At 36.5% G+C, this 21,994-nt stretch overlaps 1 protein-coding gene across 1 annotated transcript in view; it reads left to right on the top strand.

Moving 5' to 3' along the window:
* The window catches only part of LOC127878482 (elongator complex protein 1-like), a 93,465-nt gene that overhangs the window by 55,817 nt on the left and 15,654 nt on the right, over positions 1–21,994 (top strand). The window contains exons 25-29 of the mRNA XM_052425008.1: positions 1,249–1,346; positions 1,906–2,107; positions 3,461–3,585; positions 7,112–7,286; positions 10,597–10,720. Coding sequence (XP_052280968.1) covers positions 1,249–1,346; positions 1,906–2,107; positions 3,461–3,585; positions 7,112–7,286; positions 10,597–10,720 — 724 coding nt within the window. The remainder of the gene's footprint in view (positions 1–1,248; positions 1,347–1,905; positions 2,108–3,460; positions 3,586–7,111; positions 7,287–10,596; positions 10,721–21,994) is intronic.

Here is a 21,994-nt window from a genome sequence, read left to right as displayed (position 1 = left end):
CAAAGGAGGCCAGGTCCTGTTCTCATCAAATGTTAAAGAATATTCTGTATATTGGAATATTTTTTAAAATCTTTAAATTTGAGTCAAACTTTGAATTAATCACCTCTATGCACATCATTCTTCATAATCACAAGTTGTAGCCTTAATATTATCAAAAGCTTGACGTATTTTTCTTGGTTCTCAGTCTATGCTTATTTTGCTTATATATGCTATATATGTTTATTAAGTCAAAAAATAGGTCTTTGAATACGGGCCCAGGGATGTGAAGTCTCCTCCTCCTTTACGTGGATGTCTGACATGTCATTTGTCCATAGATTTGCAAATCGTATGCTGAATGTAATAAGTCATGTAACTGACATTTTTATACATTTTTACTTTTTTTCCATTTTTGTGTTTATTAAAGTGACATACATCAACTGTTAAAATATTAAGTCAACCTTTTTGGTAAAAATAATGTTTTTGCCAAATTTTTCAAATTGACATTACGAACACATGTCATTTTCAACACAGAAATATTTTGAGTGCAAAAAATAACGTAAGTGCTCTTACGGTATTTCAGAAAATGTCGGAAAATATGCATTCCTGAACAATTCACAAAATGTCAGTTACCCTAGTTATTACATTAAGTAGACGTAATGTTTTGTTACTCAGATGGATCTATTGAAAGTGAAAGGCCATGGTGGAGTGTTTTTTTTCCAAAATACTATCCCTTAGAAGTATCTATGAAAATGCATTAGTCTAAAGTGTCATGCAGGACCAGTCTATGCAGGGACTTCAGTATGCACTGGCTTATAATTGAAAATGCTATAAAAGCGAAAAACTGTTTCCCGGAGACTCATTCTTTGTGGATTGCAGAGGATTGAGGTCAACCTCTTCACCTGCATAAAGCACTATTTTTAAATAACACGCCTCTTAAGTATGTGCACATTTTAAAACATGTTATATCATTTATTATTGATTGTCAGCATCATAAAATATCATCAATCACTTAAACTTTTCCTGCTCAGAATATGGGCGATAATAGCAATATTGCAACCAGCATAAAACATGAATATACTTAGTCACTTACAGTCTGTTAATGTTATATGCTGTTTGCTGCTCATCAGTGTTGGTTTAATTTGATTTTCTAAGCAGCTATAAATAAATCAAAAGGCATTTCTGAGTGGTACAGGGAAAACTGTTAAAACTGTTATTGTGCAAGTTTTACACACTGACAGCATGCATGCTCATATGCTTACATGTTGACAGGTGATGAGCGATTTGCTGAGTGTATGCTCCTTATCAATCAGCATCATCTGCATGTACCCGCTCTCCAGTTGTACCCACCTCACTCGCAGCAGTATAAGGTGCAGTGTAACCTGTGTTACTTTCTTGTGATTCTGGTTATATAATGATTTAGTGAATATTAATATGTCAAATGTTTTATGCATGTATGTTTAATCTTGGCTGATGAGGGATCAGGGTAAAAAATGTGTTGTCAGAAGTCCTAGTAATATGAAATAGTTTTATCATAAATATGTTATACTATTTATTAAGTTATATCATTAAGTGTTATTTGAATTTTTATGTCCCCCACCACTATAGTGGGGGACATATTGTTTTTGCCCTGTCTGTCTGTTGTATTGTTTGCGCCAACTTTAACATTTTGCAATAACTTTTGCTATATTGAAGATAGCAACTTCATATTTGGCATGCATGTGTATCTCATGGAGCTGCACTTTTTGAGTGGTAAAAGGTCAAGGTCATCCTTCAAGGTCAAAGATAAAAAAACTAAATCAAAGCGGCGCAGAAGGGGACATAGTGTTTCCAACAAACACATTTCTTGTTAATTTAACAACAGTTTTGAGCATAAAGGTGAAAATCATGTTGTAGCAATGATTTGTGTTTGTCAATAATTGTTTCTAGAACATAGCCATTGGCTACGCTGAAGTCTTGTCGGGAAAGCGTCGTCATGACGAGGCAGCCATCTTCTATGTGAAAGGAGAGATCTGGGACATGGCCTTGACCTCCTTCCTGGCCTGTCACCAATGGCAACAGGTCTTCTGTATGACCGCCCGTCTTGGTTACACACAGGACAGGGAGGCCGCTGTGGCTAGAAAATTAGCAGGTATATTTTAACCTGGGATTTAGTTTGTTCTTGTGTATGTGTAAGGAGGGGGTGGAGATAGATGGGGAAGATTTAGATGAGAAGCTTTTAACCAGGTTTTCGGAAGAAAAAAACTGGTTAGTAGATTGGCGAATGTCGGCGGGTTGGTGGCGGTCAGGCGGAACAAGCTTGTCTGGGCCATAACTAATAGTCCATGTCGTTCTATGTGAGATTTTAAAATCTTTTGGCACATTTGTTCACCATCATTTGATGGTGTGTCATGCGAAAGAGTTTCGTCGATATCTGCAACGTCAAAGTCCCACTTTGAGTTAAAAGGTCAAAAATGGCCATAAATGATCTTGTCAAGGCAATAACTATGTCATTCACTGTGAGATTTTAAAATTACTTGGTACATTTGTTCAAAATCATTGGACGGTGTGTCATGCAAAAGAATTACGTCAATATCTCCAAGGTCAAGGTTGCCACGGCTAAAAATAGATTGAATTTGACACAAGGGGGATAACTAGGAACAATCAGTAACAATACACATTTTGAATTATCTCCCTTTATCAGACTTTTTTTTTTTTTTTTTTTTTTTCAAATTGAAATCAAGGTCACCATGACTAAAATAGATTGAATTTGACACAAGAGGGGTTAACTAGGAACAATCAGTAACAATGCACATTTTGAATTGACTCCCTTTATCAGACTTTTTTTTCAAATTGGAAAACCTGGTTTTGTGACAAATTTTTCTCTTGTTTTTTTTTTGCTTTATTCATAATAATTCAGGGGTGTGGTTTGTGCATCGAAATAGATTCGAAAGTAAAGAGAGCTTTAAAAAACCAGTAAAGGCAATAAGGTATATCTGGTCTCAAGTTTTTCCAAATTGATGATTATTTTCTAAAACTTAATTAAAGTTTAGGGATGTCTTAGCCAAATACTTTAATAACAGTGTTTTAAGCATAAAAATATTATTTCTATCTGTTATTAAAAATTTCCTTGTCACAAAATTATGCAATATTAACCATTTTATCAATATGTGCTCAGGTAACGCATTTTAATTAAAAATAGACAGGTTTTATGATTTACTTTGCTAATCAGTATCATATGTATGGAAATGAAGACTTTAAGACTTGAATCAAGTAATAAAGGTCTTAAATTTTGTTTGATTCTCTTATGGACTACACAATTTGTATCTGAGTGTTATAGGGCTAAGGTATTTCATGACTTAAGAAATAGAAGTTTTCCCAAAGGATGTTTTTGAAAATGATTGTAAAAACGGGCTCAGGTTAAGGACTTGAGAGCCTGTCTATAAGCGTTAGGCTTTCACTGCAACCGAGCTAAAATAAATTGGTTTAAAACTACTATCCACAGAGGAGCTGAAGGGTCGTAACCGGCACAGCGAGGCTGCCGTGGTGTTGGAGCAGTATGCCGGTGACCTTGAGGAGGCGATCGTGACCTTGATACAGGGCACACAGTGGGACGAGGCAAGCAGGCTGGTGGGTTCTTGGTTTATCTGTTTTTAGCTCACGTAAACATAACATGCTCATGGTGAGCTTTTGTGATCTCCTTTTGTCCGTCGTGCATCGTCCGTCCGTCGTCAACATTTGCCTTGTGAACACTCTAGAGGCCACATTTCTTGTCCGATCTTCTTGAAACTTGGTCAGAATATTTGTCCCGTTGATACCTCGACTGAGTTCGAAACTGGGTCATGCTAGGTCAAAAACTAGGTCAAAAAAAAGAAAAACCTTGTGAACACTGTAGAAGTCAAATTTGATGCCCAATCTTCATGTAACTTTGTCAAAATCTTTGTCTTAATGATATGTTGGTTGAGTTCAAAAATGGTTCCGGTCTGTTGAAAAACATGGCCGCCAAGGGGCGGTGCAGTGTTCCCTATATTGCTGTAGAGAAACCTTGTGAACACTCTAGAAGTTACAATTTTTGCCCAATCATCATGAAACTTGGTCAAAACATTGGTTTCATTGATATCTCGGATGAGTTTGAAAATGGTCCAGATCGGTGAATAAAACTGCCAGAGGGCGGGGCAGTTTTCTCAATATGTATATCGTGAAAACATGTGAACACTCTCAAAGTCACATTTATGGTCCAATGTTCATGAAATTTGGTCAGAACATTTGTTTCCTAGATACGACGGTTGAGTTATAAAAATGGTTTGAATCAGTAAAAAAAACATGGCCACTAGGGGGGGGGGGGGGGGGGGGGCTTTTTCCTTATATTTATCTAGTAAAAAAGCTTGTGTACACTCTAGAAGTCACATTTGTTGCCTAATCATCATGAAATTTGGTCAAAACATTAGTTATGTGGATATCTCGGATGAGTTTGAAAATAGTCGTCAACATTTGATAAACATGGCCGCCAGGGGGTGGGGCAATTTTCTCTATATGTATTTAGAGAAAACATGTGAACAGTCTATAAGACACATTTTTGGCCCAATCTATATGAAATTTGGTCAGAACATTTGTTTCCTTGATACGACGATTGAGTTCAAAAATGGTTCAGATATGTAAAAAAACATGGCCCCCAGGGGGGTCTTTTTCCTTATATTTGTATAGTAAAAAAAGCTTGTGAATACTCTAGAATTGACATTTTTAGTCCAATCATCATGAAACTTGGTCAAAACATTGGTTTTATGGATATCTTGTTATGATATCTAGGCCGAGTTCCTTTATGGTTGCGGTCTGTTTAAAAACATGGCTTTAAATGGCTTTATATTGTAATCTTGTTTACACTCTACTATGAAATTACCGATGTACAGGTTGAATGAAATTCATGCATATTATGATATTCATGATTTGCATGCAGTCATCTAAATATTAATTCTGCCGATAAGATATACAGTTAAATAGGAAATTTGTTTTTATTTATTTTTGTTCCTTTCTGAAGAGGATTATTATGTTTATGATTGGTTGGGGATGAAGTGCAACAAACATATTTTTACCATCTGGAAATCCTTTGTTAAATATTCTCAACATTTCAAGTAGTAATATTGATTTCACAGAAAATTACTTAGGTGAGAAACAACTGTATATAACTTGAATTCTGTTTGACCTCCAATCATGAATGCATGGCTTGTCATGAATGCACTCTTATTTCTCCATTGATCCCATTCATCCACCTGCTTATCAGCAACTAATTAATTCCCAATTGACTGTGCCTGAATTGTTAATTTGATGTAACAGGCTTGCAGCTTAAAAGCCCTTAGTCCCTAGAAATAGACCCTAGCTAAGAACTCACATCAAAGACCTTCAAACTGATAAGAGTGGAACACAAATTGTTATGGCACACAGTTTATGGATGTCAGGTCCGTAGTTTTGGTGTGATTATCAAAGATTTGTGTTTTAAATAGGTTTGATTGTTGTTTTAATTGGAAATATCATTGCAAGGTGAGTCTGAAAATAGTTCCAGTTTGTTTAAAAGCAAGGCCATGAGGTGGGTTGCAGATTTCTTTTTATTATGCTCCCCCAAAATTTATTTTTTGGGAGCATATAGTCGCCGCTTCGTCTGTCCGTCCGTGCACAATTTTTGTCTGGGCTATTTCTCAGCAACTAATGACCGAAATTCAATGAAACTTTATGGGAAGCCTCACTTCCAAGAGGAGATGTGCATATTATCAGCTGGTTCTGGTTGAATGATTTTTCACAGAGTTATGGCCCTTTGAAATTTTCCATTAACTGTACATATAGTGCAATTCTTGTCCCGGCTATTTCTCAGCAACTAATGACCAGAATTCAATGAAACTTTATGGGAAGCTTCACTACCAAGAGGAGATGTGCATATTATCAGCGGGTTCTGGTTGGAAGATTTTTCACAGAGTTATGGCCCTTTGAAATTTTCTATTAAAAAAATATTGTCCCCCCAACTACTGTGCCCTCAAGACGTTTCCTTTTATTAGAATATATAGTGCAATATTGTGACAAAAAAAAACTTTGGGGAGCATCACCCATCTCGACGATTTCTTGTTGCTATAGTGAAACATTGTGAACTCTTTATTTTAGTCACATTTTAGTTCAATCTTAATTAAACATGATATCTTGATTTAATTTGAAAATGGCTCCGGTGCTCTGATGAGCATGGTTTCCAGGGGCAAGCGAATTTCTTCTTGTGAACCTTATGATGATATTTATGTTTCATGAAGTACTTTTATTATTTTGAACTCCACCTTCCCAGAATAGTTTAGTTTCTTTGGGTCTCAGGTGAGCGCCTTAGGGCCCATGGCCCTCTTGTCTAAGAAATAAGGGCTTAATACATGTGTGTAAAGAGTAGTCCCAGATTGGCCTGTGTGGAAGAGAGTTACTGTAAATGAAAAATCCTTAAAAGAGGAAATTGTTGTCCCTGATAAGCCTTTGCATACTGAAAAAGCAAATCTGTGACATTACTTTATGCACATGCAGAACGAGATGCAGTCAAGGGTTGTGTGTGAAACTTGTTTGTCTGCTTTAAAAATGATAGGCAGATACAACATTAGCGCTGTCATGCAGTATGGTTTTATTTATATTTAATACTTGGCTTCTTACTGATCCAGTACGTAGTGATAAAGGGTAAGTAAATGAATACTTGGCAAGAGTGTAGCTCAAGGTAATTTCTTAACCCTGCATCACACTTTGCAGGGAAAGTATGGAGTCATTTAAACAATTTATTGTACAATGAACCTTTTTTCTCCAGCATCATCAAAATGAAAAAGGAGACAAGTTTGCTTTACTGCATTTCTTGATGACGTGCTGTTTAAGTCAATGATGACATTGTACCCTTCTAACCTAAAAAAAAAAGCTACTGACCTAATATGGTCTGCATGTGACTCGGTTAATGAATCAAAAACAAGTATTCTGTTTGAGGAAAGGTCATAACTGTTTATGACCCCAGCATATTGTTCTAAAAAGAAACTGATTAAATGCAATATTCCCATTTATTATAAAATACTGAACCACTCTTAACTATTTTCAGATATTATTTCTTAATACACTTATAAAGGTTAATGTAGAATAAGTGTGCATGTACATATAACAGATGCACAAACACAAGCGAACAGATTTTGTGGAGACAGACTTCAAGCCTCGGCTGTTGGAGAGCGTCGATGCGTTGCTTGGCAACTTGGAGAGCATGAAAGAGACGTTTCTCAAACACAATGCCAGACTAGGCGTTGTGCGTCAAGAGAAGGAACGAGCCAGGCTGACTTTTATAGGTGAGACTTGAGTACATGTTCACATTTGTATATGTATTTGAGCCTTGTATTGGGAAAACTAGGCTTTATGCATGTGCCTAGAGTTGTCCCAGATTAGCCTGTGAAGTCCACACAGGCTAATCAGCAACAATACTTCGTGCATAGACTGGATTTTTGTTCAGAAAAGACTTTCTTGAAGCGAAAAATTCCATACAAGCGGAAAGTGTATTACCTATTGATTTTGTGCAGACTATGCGTTAAGCCCAGTTTTTCCAGAGCCCAGATCATTTCTGTTCATCTCAATCTATTAGAATATTTTTAGTTGAAAATTTATATCACACTTGAATGTAAAAGAAAGTGTATGAGTGAAATTCATTATGCCCCTTAGTTCTAATAAAATGTCATTAGAAGTAAACATCAGTAGGGGTCAAAAGTAGTGGACATAAGAAAGGGTCCTAACTAGTGGTCATCAGTGTGAGTAAATCAGTATGGTCATATGTAGTGATCATCAGTAGGGGTTATCAGTATATCAGTAGGGGTAATGAGTAGGGGAAATAAGTAGTGAACATCAGTATGGGTCAGAAGTAGGTATAATCAGTAGGGGTCATAAGTAGCGGTCATATGCAGTGATCATCATTAGGGGTCATCAGTAGTGAACATCAGTAGAGGTCAGAATTGGTGGTCATCAGTAGGGGTCATCAGTAAGGGTTCTAAGTAGTGGTCCTAAGAAGGGGTCATAAGAAGTGGTAATAAGTTGTGATCATCATTAAGGGTGATATGAAGTAAACATAAGTAGGGGTCAGAAGTAGTGGTCCTAAGTAGTGATCATAAGAAGCGGTCATCACTAGGGGTCATCAGTAAGGGCCCTAAGTAGTGGTCATAAGAAGGGGTCAGAAGTAGTGATCATCAGTACAGGGATACACAGGTCAATGTATTTTTAGCATTAATTTGTTCGCAAACTTTCCACTTTACAAATAGCTTCAGTAAGAAGCAGGCTTTCCAGCGTTCCTAGTATTTCCTAGTTTTCCTAGTTTTTTAAATGGGCTCCTAGTTTTTCCTAGTTTTGTCTAAAACCTAGTATTCCTAGTTTTTCATTAATTTGGCACTTTTTGGGATAAGGTAAAACTGTCTTTTAATGTGTTTTAGAGATTTTGTTTCAAAATAGGACCTAATTCAGGTTGTTGATCTGACAATATTTGGTAATCTTTGTGGGGTCTGGTGTCACTGGTCACATAGTCTAGCCTTCATAGTTGATACCTGAAAGTTGGACAGAGCTCTGTGATGACTACAAATAAAAACTTATGGCTATATTCTGAAACGTTCATCCACTGATATCCCAACTTCAGTTAAATCTTATCAGTATAATTACAGACGTGATTTTATCAAACGATCCCCTCCTTCACTCACATGAGTATTCACAAACGTTTGGACAGCTCGAGGTTCCTCGACTAAGGGAGGATATGGTGAGGTAGCGAAGTTGTACCTCGAGCCTCACTCAAAGTGTTTTTTATGGATACTGAAACAGAAGCTCGTACAACTATATGTTTATTTTGTAAGTTTTAGATATTTCAAAGTGTAACCTGAAAAATACGCTGTATTGCGGAATTGGAACCACAAAATCTTGTGTTAATGGATATAAGAATTATTTACTCTAGAGCACTTTGGCGATGGCTTTTTTTTTTAGTTTTATATACACTGTACCACTTGAATCTTGTGCGCATGAAGCATAAGATGGTAAACAGCATTTTATTTGAGGAAACCTACTTATGTCAGTACTAATAATCGCTTTTGGTGACATTTTTTCAGGTGAGATTTTTAATTATTGTTTCGAATGGTAATATTTTAATGCCAGGATTGTTGGCTAAAGTCGATTTAAAAAAGCAAAGCAAATTTTAGGGTTGCAACAAAAATAGGGTCTCTCGTGTTATTCAAAACAAACATTTTTTGCACCTATGAATATGTAATTTTTGTATTTGAATCCCATCCCTAGTAATTTACAAATGTATATTGCAATAAAGTTTATTGAATAAACCAATTGTTTTGACGTTTTGCTATTGAACAGATTGTAGACAATAGGTGCCAAACAAAACACATTCACGCTTTGTCGACTCCTCCAGCTCTCTTCGACTGAGTAAACACTGTGAATACCAATCTTTTCCTCGACTCAAATTAACCAAAGGCGCCCTCGAGCCTTCCTTAGTCGAAGTTGAGTCGAGGTGGAGGTTGAATGACGTTCTGGAATATAGCCATTAGTCAGTTTAACAGTCCTGTTGTATGAAATGTGTACAGTTACTGTGGTAATAAGGTAGGGAAAAGTCGAAAAGGTAATAAACTTCTTATTAGTAACTCGTAGTTTTTGTTTCAACCTTCCTACATTTTCCTAGTTTTTTGTAAATAATTTTCCTAGTTTTCTCCTAGTTTTTATGCCCCCCTTCGAAGAAGAGGGGGTATATTGCTTTGCTCATGTCGGTCTGTCGGTCCGTCCACCAGGTGGTTGTCTGACGATAACTCAAGAACGCTTGGTCTTAGGATCATGAAATTTCATAGGTACATTGATCATGACTCGCAGATGACCCCTATTGATTTTGAGGTCACTAGGTCAAAGGTCACGGTGACCCGAAATAGTAAAATGGTTTTTGAATGATAACTCAAGAACGCATACGCCTAGGATCATGAAACTAAATGGGTAGATTGATCATGACTTGCAGATGACCCCTATTGATTTTGAGGTCACTAGGTCAAAGGTCAAGGTCAGGTGACCCGAAATAGTAAAATGGTGTCCGGATGATAACTCAAGAATGCATACGCCTAGGATCATGAAACTTCATGGGTAGATTGATCATGACTGGCAGATGACCCCTATTGATTTTGAGGTCACTAGGTCAAAGGTCAAGGTCACGGTGACCCAAAATAGTAAATTGGTTTTCGGATGATAACTCAAGAAGGCATATGCCTAGGATCATGAAACTTCACAGGTAGATTGATCATGACTCGCAGATGACCCCTATTGATTTTGAGGTCACAAGGTCAAAGGTCAAGGTCATGGTTACCCGAAATAGTAAAATGATTTTCGGATGATAACTCAAGAACGCTTTTGCCTAGGACACTTCATAGGTACATTGATCGTGACTCGCAGATGACCTCTATTGATTTTCAGGTCACTAGGTCAAAGGTCAAGGTCACAGTGACAAAAAACGTATTCACACAATGGCTGCCACTACAACGGACAGCCCATATGGGGGGCATGCATGTTTTACAAACAGCCCTTGTTTCAAAGGTGCTGCTGGAAAGCCTTAAGAAGTCATTTAAGTTATATTTGTTGTGTTTTCAGAAAGTGGGGGTGGTGGTGGGGTACAGGAGGGGGACCTGTTCTCTGACACCAGCAGTGCCACAGGGGAGAGCATCCTGTCATCAGCGCCGTCCATGTCTAGCTCCGTGTATAGCAAAATGTCCGGGTAGGTACTACAGGGAGCTCATGAATTTAGCCTCATTCTGGAAAAACTAAACTTAAAACATATGCTGAAAGTGTCATCACCGATTAGCCTATGCAGTCTGCACAGGCTAATCAAGGACAACACTTTAAGCGCATGCATTAAGGCTCATTTTCCCAGAACGAGGCTCAGTTATGTATCTGTGTATGTTATTATGCTGTGGTTCATTTTAGTTGATAAAAATTGGCATATATGCACAAGTCATATGCCGACTTTTGAGCTCACCTGTCACAAAGTGACATGGTGAGCTTATGTGACCGTGTGATGTCTGGCGTCCATTGTGCGTGCGTGTGTCTGTGTGTCCGTCAACAATTTGTTTGTGTAGATAGTAGAGGTCAAAGTTTTCATCCAATCTTTATGGAATTTGGTCAGAATGTTTATCTTGATGAAATCTGGGTTGGGATTGTATTTGGGTCATCTGGGGTCAAAACCTAGGTCACTAGGTCAAATAATAGAAAAACCTTGTGTAAAAAATAGAGGTCACAGTTTTCATCCAATCTTTATGAAATTTGGTCAGAATGTAATCCTAAATGAAATCTGGGTTGGGATTGTATTTGGGTCATCTGGGGTCAAAAACTAGGTCACTAGGTCAAATAATAGAAAAACCTTGTGTAGACAATAGAGGTTATAGTTTTAATCTGATCTGTCTGTCATTCATTGTGTGTCCCAAAACTTTAACCTTGGTTAAAGTTTTGCAATAACTTTTGCATTATTGAAGATAGCAACTTGATATTTGGCATACATGTGTAACTCTAGCAACCCCAGCAGATCTTATCAGTGGAATATCTAAGCAAATCAGCTAATCTGCATAGTGGTTCTATTACAAGGTATTTTAATAAAGCATCTTTATTAAAATCAAATTAATATAAATGCAAATTGAAAGAAAAATAAATTCTCTTTAATATGATATAAATTTTAATAATCTTTAATTTATATTCGCTGCTTAACAATATTTATTGGATTCAAGTACAACGTCTGTGTCCCATTTCCTTTGTTTACTGCATTTTCGAGTATCTGCACTGACCCCCGGTTGTTTACAACACATTTGCGACCTGGCAAGGTTTTTTGAATATTAATGATGTTGATATATTTATGTTCACCAATGAAATACGTTTCTGATGATATTCGCGAAATTGTACTATGTTACGTTTACGCGACGAAAAGTAGTCCAAAAGTCTATGAAAGTTTCTACAAAAAGTAATGTTATTTTTTTGATTTCGCATAGAAAATCACAAAATATAAGCTCTGATCTTTCTTTAGGTACCAGAATTATAAATCGGAAACTATATTAAGTACGTCACATTTATCATTAAAAACCACGTGTTGGGGAATTTTCAACGAGGCCAGAGGTGGAAATAGCGGCGCCATATTGGAAAATTTGATTAAGCTGATAGCATGATAGATAACCGTGATTTCTTCAAAAATTACTTTATATAAACCTAGAAAAGCGATAGCAATCAAATGGTAAGTTATTTTTTATTTTAATTATGTCATTTTTATACGCCTGTTTTAAGAGAATAATAATAGAAGTAGTTTTCATCCGATAATTGCAAAACTTGGTCAGAAGTTGAATCTAGACAATTTTTAGGTCAAGTTCGAATATGGGTCATATCGGGTCAAAAACTAGGTCACAGGGTCACTAAAACCATTTCAAGCGTTTAGCATGGTGTTTGCTGTCTAATTGAAGTAGTTCTCATCCGATCTTCACCAAATTTGGTCAGAAGTTGTGTCTAGACAATATCTACATGTAGGTCAAGTTCAAATATGGGTCATGCCAGGTTAAAAACTAGGTCACAAGGTCACTTTGTGCATTTCAAGCATTTAGCATGGTGTCCGCTCTCTAATTGAAGTAGTTTTCATCAGATCTTCACCAATTTGTGTCAGAAGTTGCTATTGTCAATTAAAAACTCACTTTTTACCAAGACAAACATTTAGTGCACTTAAAAGTGCGTTAATTCTGTGTTTTTTGTTATTATCTGTGTTTTCAGCGTTCAAAAGTGCATTTAAGTGCGCATTTTGTGCGTTTTTTCTTTCCACGTGCGTTATTTAAGTGAAACAGTTTGTTTTTTTGTGTGTTTTCTTCAAGTGCGCTTTTGAGTGTAGATTTGAGCAGAATGTGTGTTTTTTTATCTAAAAAGTGCGTCAATTATCAAGGAAATGCGTCTTTTATCTAAGAAGTGTGTTTTAAGATTTACAAATGTGGGTTTTTCTCATAAAAGTGTGTTTTTCTTTTTTGATGTGCGTCTTTTTAAGCATAAGTTAGTCTTTTTATTTCATAAGTGCGTTTTTATCATATGATCTGTTTTAGAAGGATTTATCAAAACAAGACACATGTTTAACACACTTCTTAAAAAGTGCGTCTTTAACAACCGTTTTGTTGTACAGAAATTGAACAAGAAACAAAATTGTTGCAGGCTCTAACAATTTATTTGCATCAAATGAATAAACATAGACATATACCTCAGTAACCTGTTATATTATAAGGTGCAGTTTGAAATCAAAGCGGTTACTGGTTGTGCATATGAACCTGTTTAATGTTAATATACTTTATAATACAATTTCAATGCATATAACATTGCTTTCGTTTTAACCTCAAACATTTCTAAAAATGTCCACCTAAATCAGGCTGTGGGTTACTTATTTTAAATTAGAAATATTGAAAGTGTCAAAAATATTATGTGGGCTTGATAGTATCAATTATATTTCCTCAACATAAAAAATAAGTATTTGAACTTTCTTATACTGATATTTATACCCCAATACAATTAATGTCTACCACATTGACTATTAACAGACATTTTATAAGGCAATTTAAATAATATTTATAATATTACTATTATTTGCTAACACCATTCAGCATGTTATATTAAATTATTCACAATTAAATATAATATGCTAATGGTGCTGTGTATTATTCAATAAATATTTTGGTGTTGAAATGACTGCCTTATCAGTGGATATTTCCCAGATTAAGCTGGCTGACACAGTATGGTGCCTCATAAACATTAATCCCTATCAGTGCTCCATCTAGGGTCTATTAAAGGTTACATAACCCCAAACCGGAACTCCTGTTTTTAGGGTTACATGCAGTCAGTTTGATACTTAGCATACATTGTTGAGTGCATGCTGCCTAGGATTTGTAAAATACATTGCAAATGGTTAGTTTTGGTATCAACTTGAAGGTATATTTGTAAGCAATCAGAAAATAAGCCATTTTTGTGCTCTACTTTTTGTGTTGATGGTTCCCGGCTTTGAAAGTAGATCATACTATTTGAGCCCAAAATGGTTGTCTGCACAGCTGTCAAAACCGGTTTGCCTATTATAAGGTAAATATTTTGAGTTAGCATGTAAAGAATTTAATGACATGCATTTTTTTCAAAAGATTATGCATTTATCTTTCCAATGATGTATGATGATATAGTGGGTATGCGCTTGATCATGGTGTTGATAGACTTTTGATTGGTTCAGGCACTATCTATCTGATAACAAGCTGGTTGCAGCAACTGACTTTGAGTTAAATTTAAGGTATTTTTTTATTGAGCAACATTATGACTTATAATTCTAGTGTAAAATGTCTTGAAATACTTTCAGCATGAAGTATTGTGTGATGAAAACAATCAGTATTTACTACAATGTGTAAATCAACAATAAGTTTGTTGCAAAGGAGATTCAAAGTGGATGGTTAAAGTGATATGGTCTAGTTCAGCAACTGCCTGTATTTTTGGAATACTGAAGAACAGTTGTAACAGGTTTGTATTTTCATTTCTGCATCCCTTTTTTATTTAGTTTATTGAATTAATTATGATCATTATCATATTTATGTATTGTCACTGGAAAATGTTAATGGATGAGTAAATATAATGCAATTTAAAGGAAAAACAACACCATTTAAATTATTATGGCTGTATTTGATGGTTATTGTCATCTTAAATGTTATTTATACCTATTTCTGTTCATTAATGAACAGATTTTTTCCCCCATATTAAATGAGAACTTTTATATTTTGAATTTGAAGGTTAAATCCCAAGGTGAAATTTACATTGATCGGAAGATCCTTTGGAAAGAATGTGCATCATTGCCTGCCAAAAAAGGGAGCAAAAGGGAGACTATTTGATGTATTGACTTTAATACCAGGTAACAGGTTTTACCCTGCACGTGCAGGCCAACTTGAGGAGAACAGGAGTGGGAAAACCGTGCCCTGTCCTTGACCAAGAAAAGCTGGATTTGTTGAGAAGTAAAATATACAGGTTATTGCATTTTAAAGGTGTCACACTTCCGACAGTTCACACAGCCAAATGAGACCACATATCATGGTACATTTTCAAACAGTATTTTCTACCAAACGTATTTTCTTATAATTATTTATGAAAAGCGTTAAGTCACATTTGATCAGGGGATTAACATTGCAAAAATAAACAACCAAAAACAACAAGCAAACAAACTTGTTTTGATTTAAATTTATAATTTTTATAGCAAACGAGATTACCATAACAGCAATATTTAACACTTACATTATAAAATATCTTTCAGGACCTGATCTCAAATGAGATTATGCACGAGACGCGCCGCGCAAAGGCCATGACAGTAGTTTTCAGACCTGATCAGCTGGTGAACTGCTCTATGAAGGGTGATTCAACCACCCCTAAGAGAGAGATTCGAGAGGGTCTCCCGATTGCCGAACGCTGCGCCATAGTTGGTATGATTTGCTTATTTTAGGGAAAAGGGTGATGTAAATAAATAAGTGTCCTATTGCCTCCATATCCAGTTTGAAACAAACATAATGCAATTAAACCAAATTTGACTCTAGCACATAATCTGTCTTGCGATAATTTAATGCTACTGCTATAATTTAAGAGTTACAAAAAATTATGTTTGTGTATAAAAAAGTTTTGGAGAATTTAACACAGACAGACAAAAATAACCTCAGTATAAAGTTAAATATAAACTTTTATTTTGAACCATCAAAATCAAGGCACAGTTATTTGCCTCCTTGTCTCAAAAACATCTTTTGAAATCCTTCTAATGTAGATGATGTTAAAATGGGATACCTGAACTCATATTAATGGAAAAGTTTATTCCACCAAAATCAAGTCATTCAGACCGCGGTTGTGTGATAAAAAAATAACCTTTAAACATTAATGAGGTGTGTGAATGCTTAGTATTAAACACAGTTTTAAGATTAAGTGAAAAGTTAACAAATCAGCATATATCATTCAATACTTCATTACAGAGATAGTTGCAGAGATAGATGCAAAGAAATCCGACCGTCGACCTGTGGCATGGGTTGAAAGGAAAATGAGCGCCGCACTCAATCGCCTCAAAGACCAGAAAACCGAATTATATTAATTTCTTTGATAAATGTTTTCTTTGTGTATAGTGATTGTTCAACATGATTCAACATTTTTCCTGTGTATTATTGTTATTATAAGTTTCACGAAGGTATAATGGTGTACTTTGAGTTGCTATGCAAAACACGACTATTCAGGTTCGATCCTTTAATTCAACTGCCCGTCAACAACAATACAAATATATATGACGTCAAATAATAATAATAATAACGCGCTAATTCGCGGCAACCACCAATCAACGTTACGTCTAAAATCTCATATAATATTCACGACATACTGGGGGCCGCAAAATGATAAAACAGAGTTTTCACATTAGTATACGAATACGATAATCATATTAACAAAATGCTTAAATATTTAAAAACAGTCCATCACAACAATATCATGATTGTCCATCAGTTTTTATTGGCACTTATCACTTCCGGTGGATAAAGTTTCGCTATTGGCCTTATGGTATACAATCCGTTACTGATTCGCACTTTTGTCTCGCAAACATGCCCGTCCCTTTCGGCAACAACATCGACGACCACGGCAAGTTTCCATCGACATCTCGGGCCATCATCATGGATCTGCACCACGTCCCCGGTGTTGATCGTCTGCGTGTTGGAACCAGACACCCGTTGGTGCAAAGGGAGTGACGTAAGGTATTCAGTCTTCCAGCGTCTGTATAACTGTTGTATGAGCAGCTCACGTCGCCTTGCCATGCAGTTAAATGTAGCATGATCGGCTGCAGTGACAGTACTCCCGGCATCGAATGTGACGTCATCGTGTGGCAGCGTTGTAACTCGGCGACCGTATAGATCTGTTTAGATCTGTTGATGCATCGTCAATGGCCGATCGTTAAGTACAGCCTCGATTTCTGTGACGATTGTAAGAATCGACTTAAGCTGGTTCAATGCCGGTGGCGTTGATTTCAGGCAGTCGTTCAAGCTTGTTGAATCACGTGACTGACGGCAGCTACAATCGTAGACGATGCGTATGGGTGTCGTTGATGATTCTTTTTCCACTGGGTGATGAGGGATGTAGTGCACTTGTTCAGCTGACTCTTGACCAAGTGGTACCCGCTCGATGAAGCCACGTCTTTCCTGCTCTGCTATGATAACACGATGTGCCCGAGGCACTTCCCGTTCATTGCGTGCGCAACCTCTGAATAGCCCCAACAGTTCTCTTCAAGGATATGTTGTGGTTTGTTGGTAGAGCAGGGTGGTCTTGCTTCCATGGTAGTTTGGCATGGTACCTTCCGTTGTCGTACTCAATAGCTGTCGCTTGGTATTGCTGTAGGTACTCGACAGACTTCCGGTCAGGTTCACAAGGTGAGATACCCATGTTCTCAAGACTCCAGAAATGTTCTAATATGCTGTGTTCTGGGGCGCGCGATGCAAGTACGTTCAAGATGTGCTTATCAGCTGACGCATGAGACGTGGAGGGCATCGGACCGGACAGTAAATAACCAATCTTAGACTTGACGGCGGTCGGCCCGTTCCCTCGAACAACATGATCTTCGACAATATCCCAATAGTGGTCAGCTCCAACGAGTTATGAAATGTCAAATAACGTGTCACCTGTAATGGAATGAGCCAACTTCAATCTCCGCAGGTACGGAAGTTCCGCAGTCGATCTAAGATATCCGCATCTGATGGGAACCGCAATAGTGGATGAGTACACTAACAGGTATCTTCTTTTTCTTCGAAACTATGTACACTGTCGTGCGTTCTAGTTGCTGTAAGCTTCTGTTATTACTTCCTCCGAATCCCGTCAGGCTAAGTGTTTCTATTCCATCACTCTCTAGTTGAAGATCGTCAGCAAGCTTTCTGGTGATAAAGGATCGCTGTGCGCCTTCGTCGACTAATATGGCGGCATCCGTTGTAGTGTGAGACGACGAAACAGGGGCAATGGGGGTCTTTAATATAACATCTGCGTTCGACCTCTTTGTAGACAAGAAGAATACGGCGGCTTCCGATTGCGGCGATTCAACTTCCGGTTTTCTTTGTAGCTCCTTACAGATAGAAGTGTGATGCTTCCGGTTGCAGTTTTGACAGCGTCCGTTTGACTTGCATTCTGTGATTTGGTGTTTACCCAAGCAGTTAAAACAAAGCTGTTTCTGTTTCACAACATTCATTCAGGCAGCAGTGTCAGGAAAGTTTTTACATTCACAACTTAAATGTTCTTGATCACAAAATGCACATGTTCTAGAATAATTTTGCGTATTCCTTTTGCCAAACTTGTTGCTAGGAGTGAATGTAGTCTTCTTACCATTCACACTTGCATGAAACAATGCTGTTGAGTTGTAGTCGCTAACTTTCGGCAACGCATAGGAACTTCCGGTGCCGATCTCGAGAATGTTGATTTCTTTGTTAATCGCTCGTCGCAGATCTTGCAAAAACCAGTCATTATTCTCGTTTACGCGGGCGAGATTTTTACGTATATCCATCGGCAATTTTTCCAATACTACTGGCACCAATAGGCTACCGTACATATCTTGATGTTGTCCTAGTGACTCAAGACCCCGGATATACGTTTCCATGCGGTCGTAAAACCCTCTCAAACTCGCGACTGTGGAAGTTGGTGATGGCAATATCAATAACGCTTGCATGGTTGCATGAATTATTTTGCAATGTTGACCATACCTTTCACGTAACAATTCGACTGCGCGCGTGTTATTTGCATTCGTGAGTGCAAATCCTTCAGTAGTCATGGCAGCTGTACCCTCCAACTGCGCTTTCAAATAATTGAATTTATGCACATCAGTCAAGTTGACATTGCAATGGATTGACGATTCGAATGAATCCCAGAACGATTGCCATTGTAATATATCACCGTCAAATCGTGGACGTGTTAATTTTGGCAATTTATGAGTACTAGATGTACTTATCTCGGGCGCTGACTGGCCGCTGTTGTTTGACGAATTGGTGTTCACCCTGCGTTGGTTGTTTGGTGGTAGTGGACCGGATGCCTGCTGACTACCGGAACCGGATGCATGCGATAATAAATCAACGGCGTCTGTGATGCCAATGTTAGGCCGCTGTAGACGCTGCTTGTATCTTCGTAGTTTGACCTCTACGTTGAAGGTATACTCTTCTGCCTCGACCATCTCTGGCGCAGCGTCGGCGTCGGTGAGCGAGAGAATTTTATCATTGTGGACTAGCAGACATGCCACTTTTTCTTCTAATTTCTCGATAAGCGTTTGAAACTGATTGTCATCGTCTTTATCGCTCGCTTCTTCTATTTTATTGACGAAACGGTTAATAATATTTTTCAAACCTAGCCGCTGGCCTAGTAACTTCTCTATTGTCGTCGGCATTTTACTGTTTGTTCACGGCACCAATTTCACGAAGGTATAATGGTGTACTTTGAGTTGATATGCAAAACACGACAGTTCAGGTTCGATCCTTTAATTCAACTGCCCGTCAACAACAATACAAATATATATGACGTCAAATAATAATAATAATAACGCGCTAATTCGCGTATTTTTCACCACATTGTCATCATTTAAATTAAATTGATCATGTATGTTAATAAATGGAATAATGTTGGATTATATTAAAGTGTAAAATGTATTTATCTCGTAATTATTTAAAATATAATAGTATACCTACATTTTATTTTTATTGCATATCTGCATTTTAAAACTTTGACATCATGCAATTGAATCTACTTTGTTCAGGCAAAAGATGCACCTTAAACACACATGTGTGCTTTCAAAAGTGCGTTTTTTACTGCCATTCATGTGCGTAATATGTGCGTTTTATGTGGGTTAAAACTGCACTATAAGTGAGTTGAATGTGTGCTTTTTAACTCACTTGAGTGCAGTTAAAACTCGCTAAAAAGGGCACATTTTACCAACATGTGTGCTTTTATGTGGGTTTAAACTTCGCTTAAAGTGTGTTTAATTGTGCGCTTTTATCAGTACTGACTAATTAAAGCTCACATTAAACGCACTTAAAAGCGCAGTTTTTAACCCACATTAAAGCGCACATTTTACACACATGAATGGCAGCAAAAAACACACTTATACAAATGCACACATTAACTCACTTAAAAGCATAGTTTTTATCCACATAAAAGCGCACATTTTGACACAGTCATAAGCATACTCTTTCTTATCTAGTTAAAAACGCACTTTAACCCACATAAAGCGCACATTTGACGCAGTTCCTATTTGTTTTTTGATTTGGTAAAAACTCACTTGGTAAGAAAAAGCGCACATAAAACGCAGTGCCAATACTACCACGTTAAACACACACTAAACATACATTAAACGTATGTTTTGCACACTTTTTCCACAAGGGTGTGTGTAGATGATATGTAGGTCAAGTTCAAATATGGGTCATGGTAAAGTTATCAAGTTGTCAAAAGCCTTAAAACGGGCGTATCTTGTGACAGTTTGGCACTCTTGTTTATGTTGATTTCCCTTTATTCATTACAAAACAGACGATCAAATTTCATTCAGATTGGTTGTGTGGATATTCGTACCGAGTTTCAACAGTCTGCTGTCAAAATGCCTCTTTTTATTGCATTTATGTTGCAAAATACATAAAACCTTATGCAAATAAACGCAACCGAAGTATTTTAATGTGTTTCTTAGTATATATTTAATGTCAAATGACCTATAATTGTAATGTTTAATGCATATGAAATACTTGATTAAATGTGTTTATTTCGAACTCAGTACGTTTGTACCATTGACTGGCATTGTGTTTTTGTTCTCATTAATTTTTTTATAGTTTAATTTGTTGACTGTCGAACGTTTTTTCTTTTTATTTTAGAAAATATTTATTTAAAAAAAACAATGTTAATCGTTATTTTAAATAATGAATAATGCCTTGTTACAGTTTATTTTAATTGTTGTTGTTTTTTAATACATTCAGAATCGGTACTGACTACCGGTACAGTGTTTGGTATGTTCAAAGTATTTGTAACTGATAATTGGTGGTTAAGGAATTTAGACAAATAATGGTTTACATGGAAGGATTTATTTTTAACAAATCCTAGAATTTTATATTTATATTACATTAAACCACATGAGTTTGAAATTCTATCCATAAAGCCAATCTAATGGCTAAATAATAAAAAATATACCCCTATATAGTATAGTATAGTCTATATATTATATAGGGGTATATATTTTTATTATTTAGCCATAAGATAAGCTTTATGGATAGAATTTAAACTCCTGTGCTTAAACATTGAAAACTAAAACTATATTTATTTTAGCACAATTTCATTGGTTTTTTTCAGGATCAGCTGAGGATATTACACATTATGGCCTTTGTTCCCAGGACCATTCTGTGAACAGCAGAACATAACCAATTGTGATCTGCAGAATGAGAAAATTAGCAAATTTAACCATGATTTTGCACTATCAAATGGACTTGGACTACATTAAATGTTTAGTTTCTTATATTAGTGACATGTTGTGTTGTTTTATTGTATTTTGTGATGTCTTTATTTGAGAAAAAAAGTCAAAAATAAAAATATATTTTTTGTGATATTAATGTGTCATTTTCTTCATTATAGTTCATACTATGCAAAAACTAAGCAAAGAAATGAATAGAGCATGAAAAAAAATACATAAAACTGCCAAATTTGAACTCTCTATCTTCTTTAGAACAAAAGTTATGTCAATTTCTCTGTAATAACATAAGGCAAAGGTGCTGTGATTTAACGCATTTGCTATGTAGTAATAAGTACCAAATTTTCCAATAAATCGACAAAATTTCCAAGACAAAAATTGTCATAACTTCTCTTCCGGTGGGGATATTTTAACAATTCAAACTGTTTTGGAAAGCTGATTGAAATATCTATCTAGCTAAATTAATAAAACTTATGTATGACAAATTTTAAAATTTAACAGAGGTTGCCAGTAACTCATGGAGCTGCACATTTT

Source organism: Dreissena polymorpha, chromosome 4, assembly GCF_020536995.1.
Source record: "Dreissena polymorpha isolate Duluth1 chromosome 4, UMN_Dpol_1.0, whole genome shotgun sequence".
Classification (NCBI taxonomy): domain Eukaryota; kingdom Metazoa; phylum Mollusca; class Bivalvia; order Myida; family Dreissenidae; genus Dreissena; species Dreissena polymorpha.
This window is presented reverse-complemented; position numbering and strand designations above follow the sequence as displayed.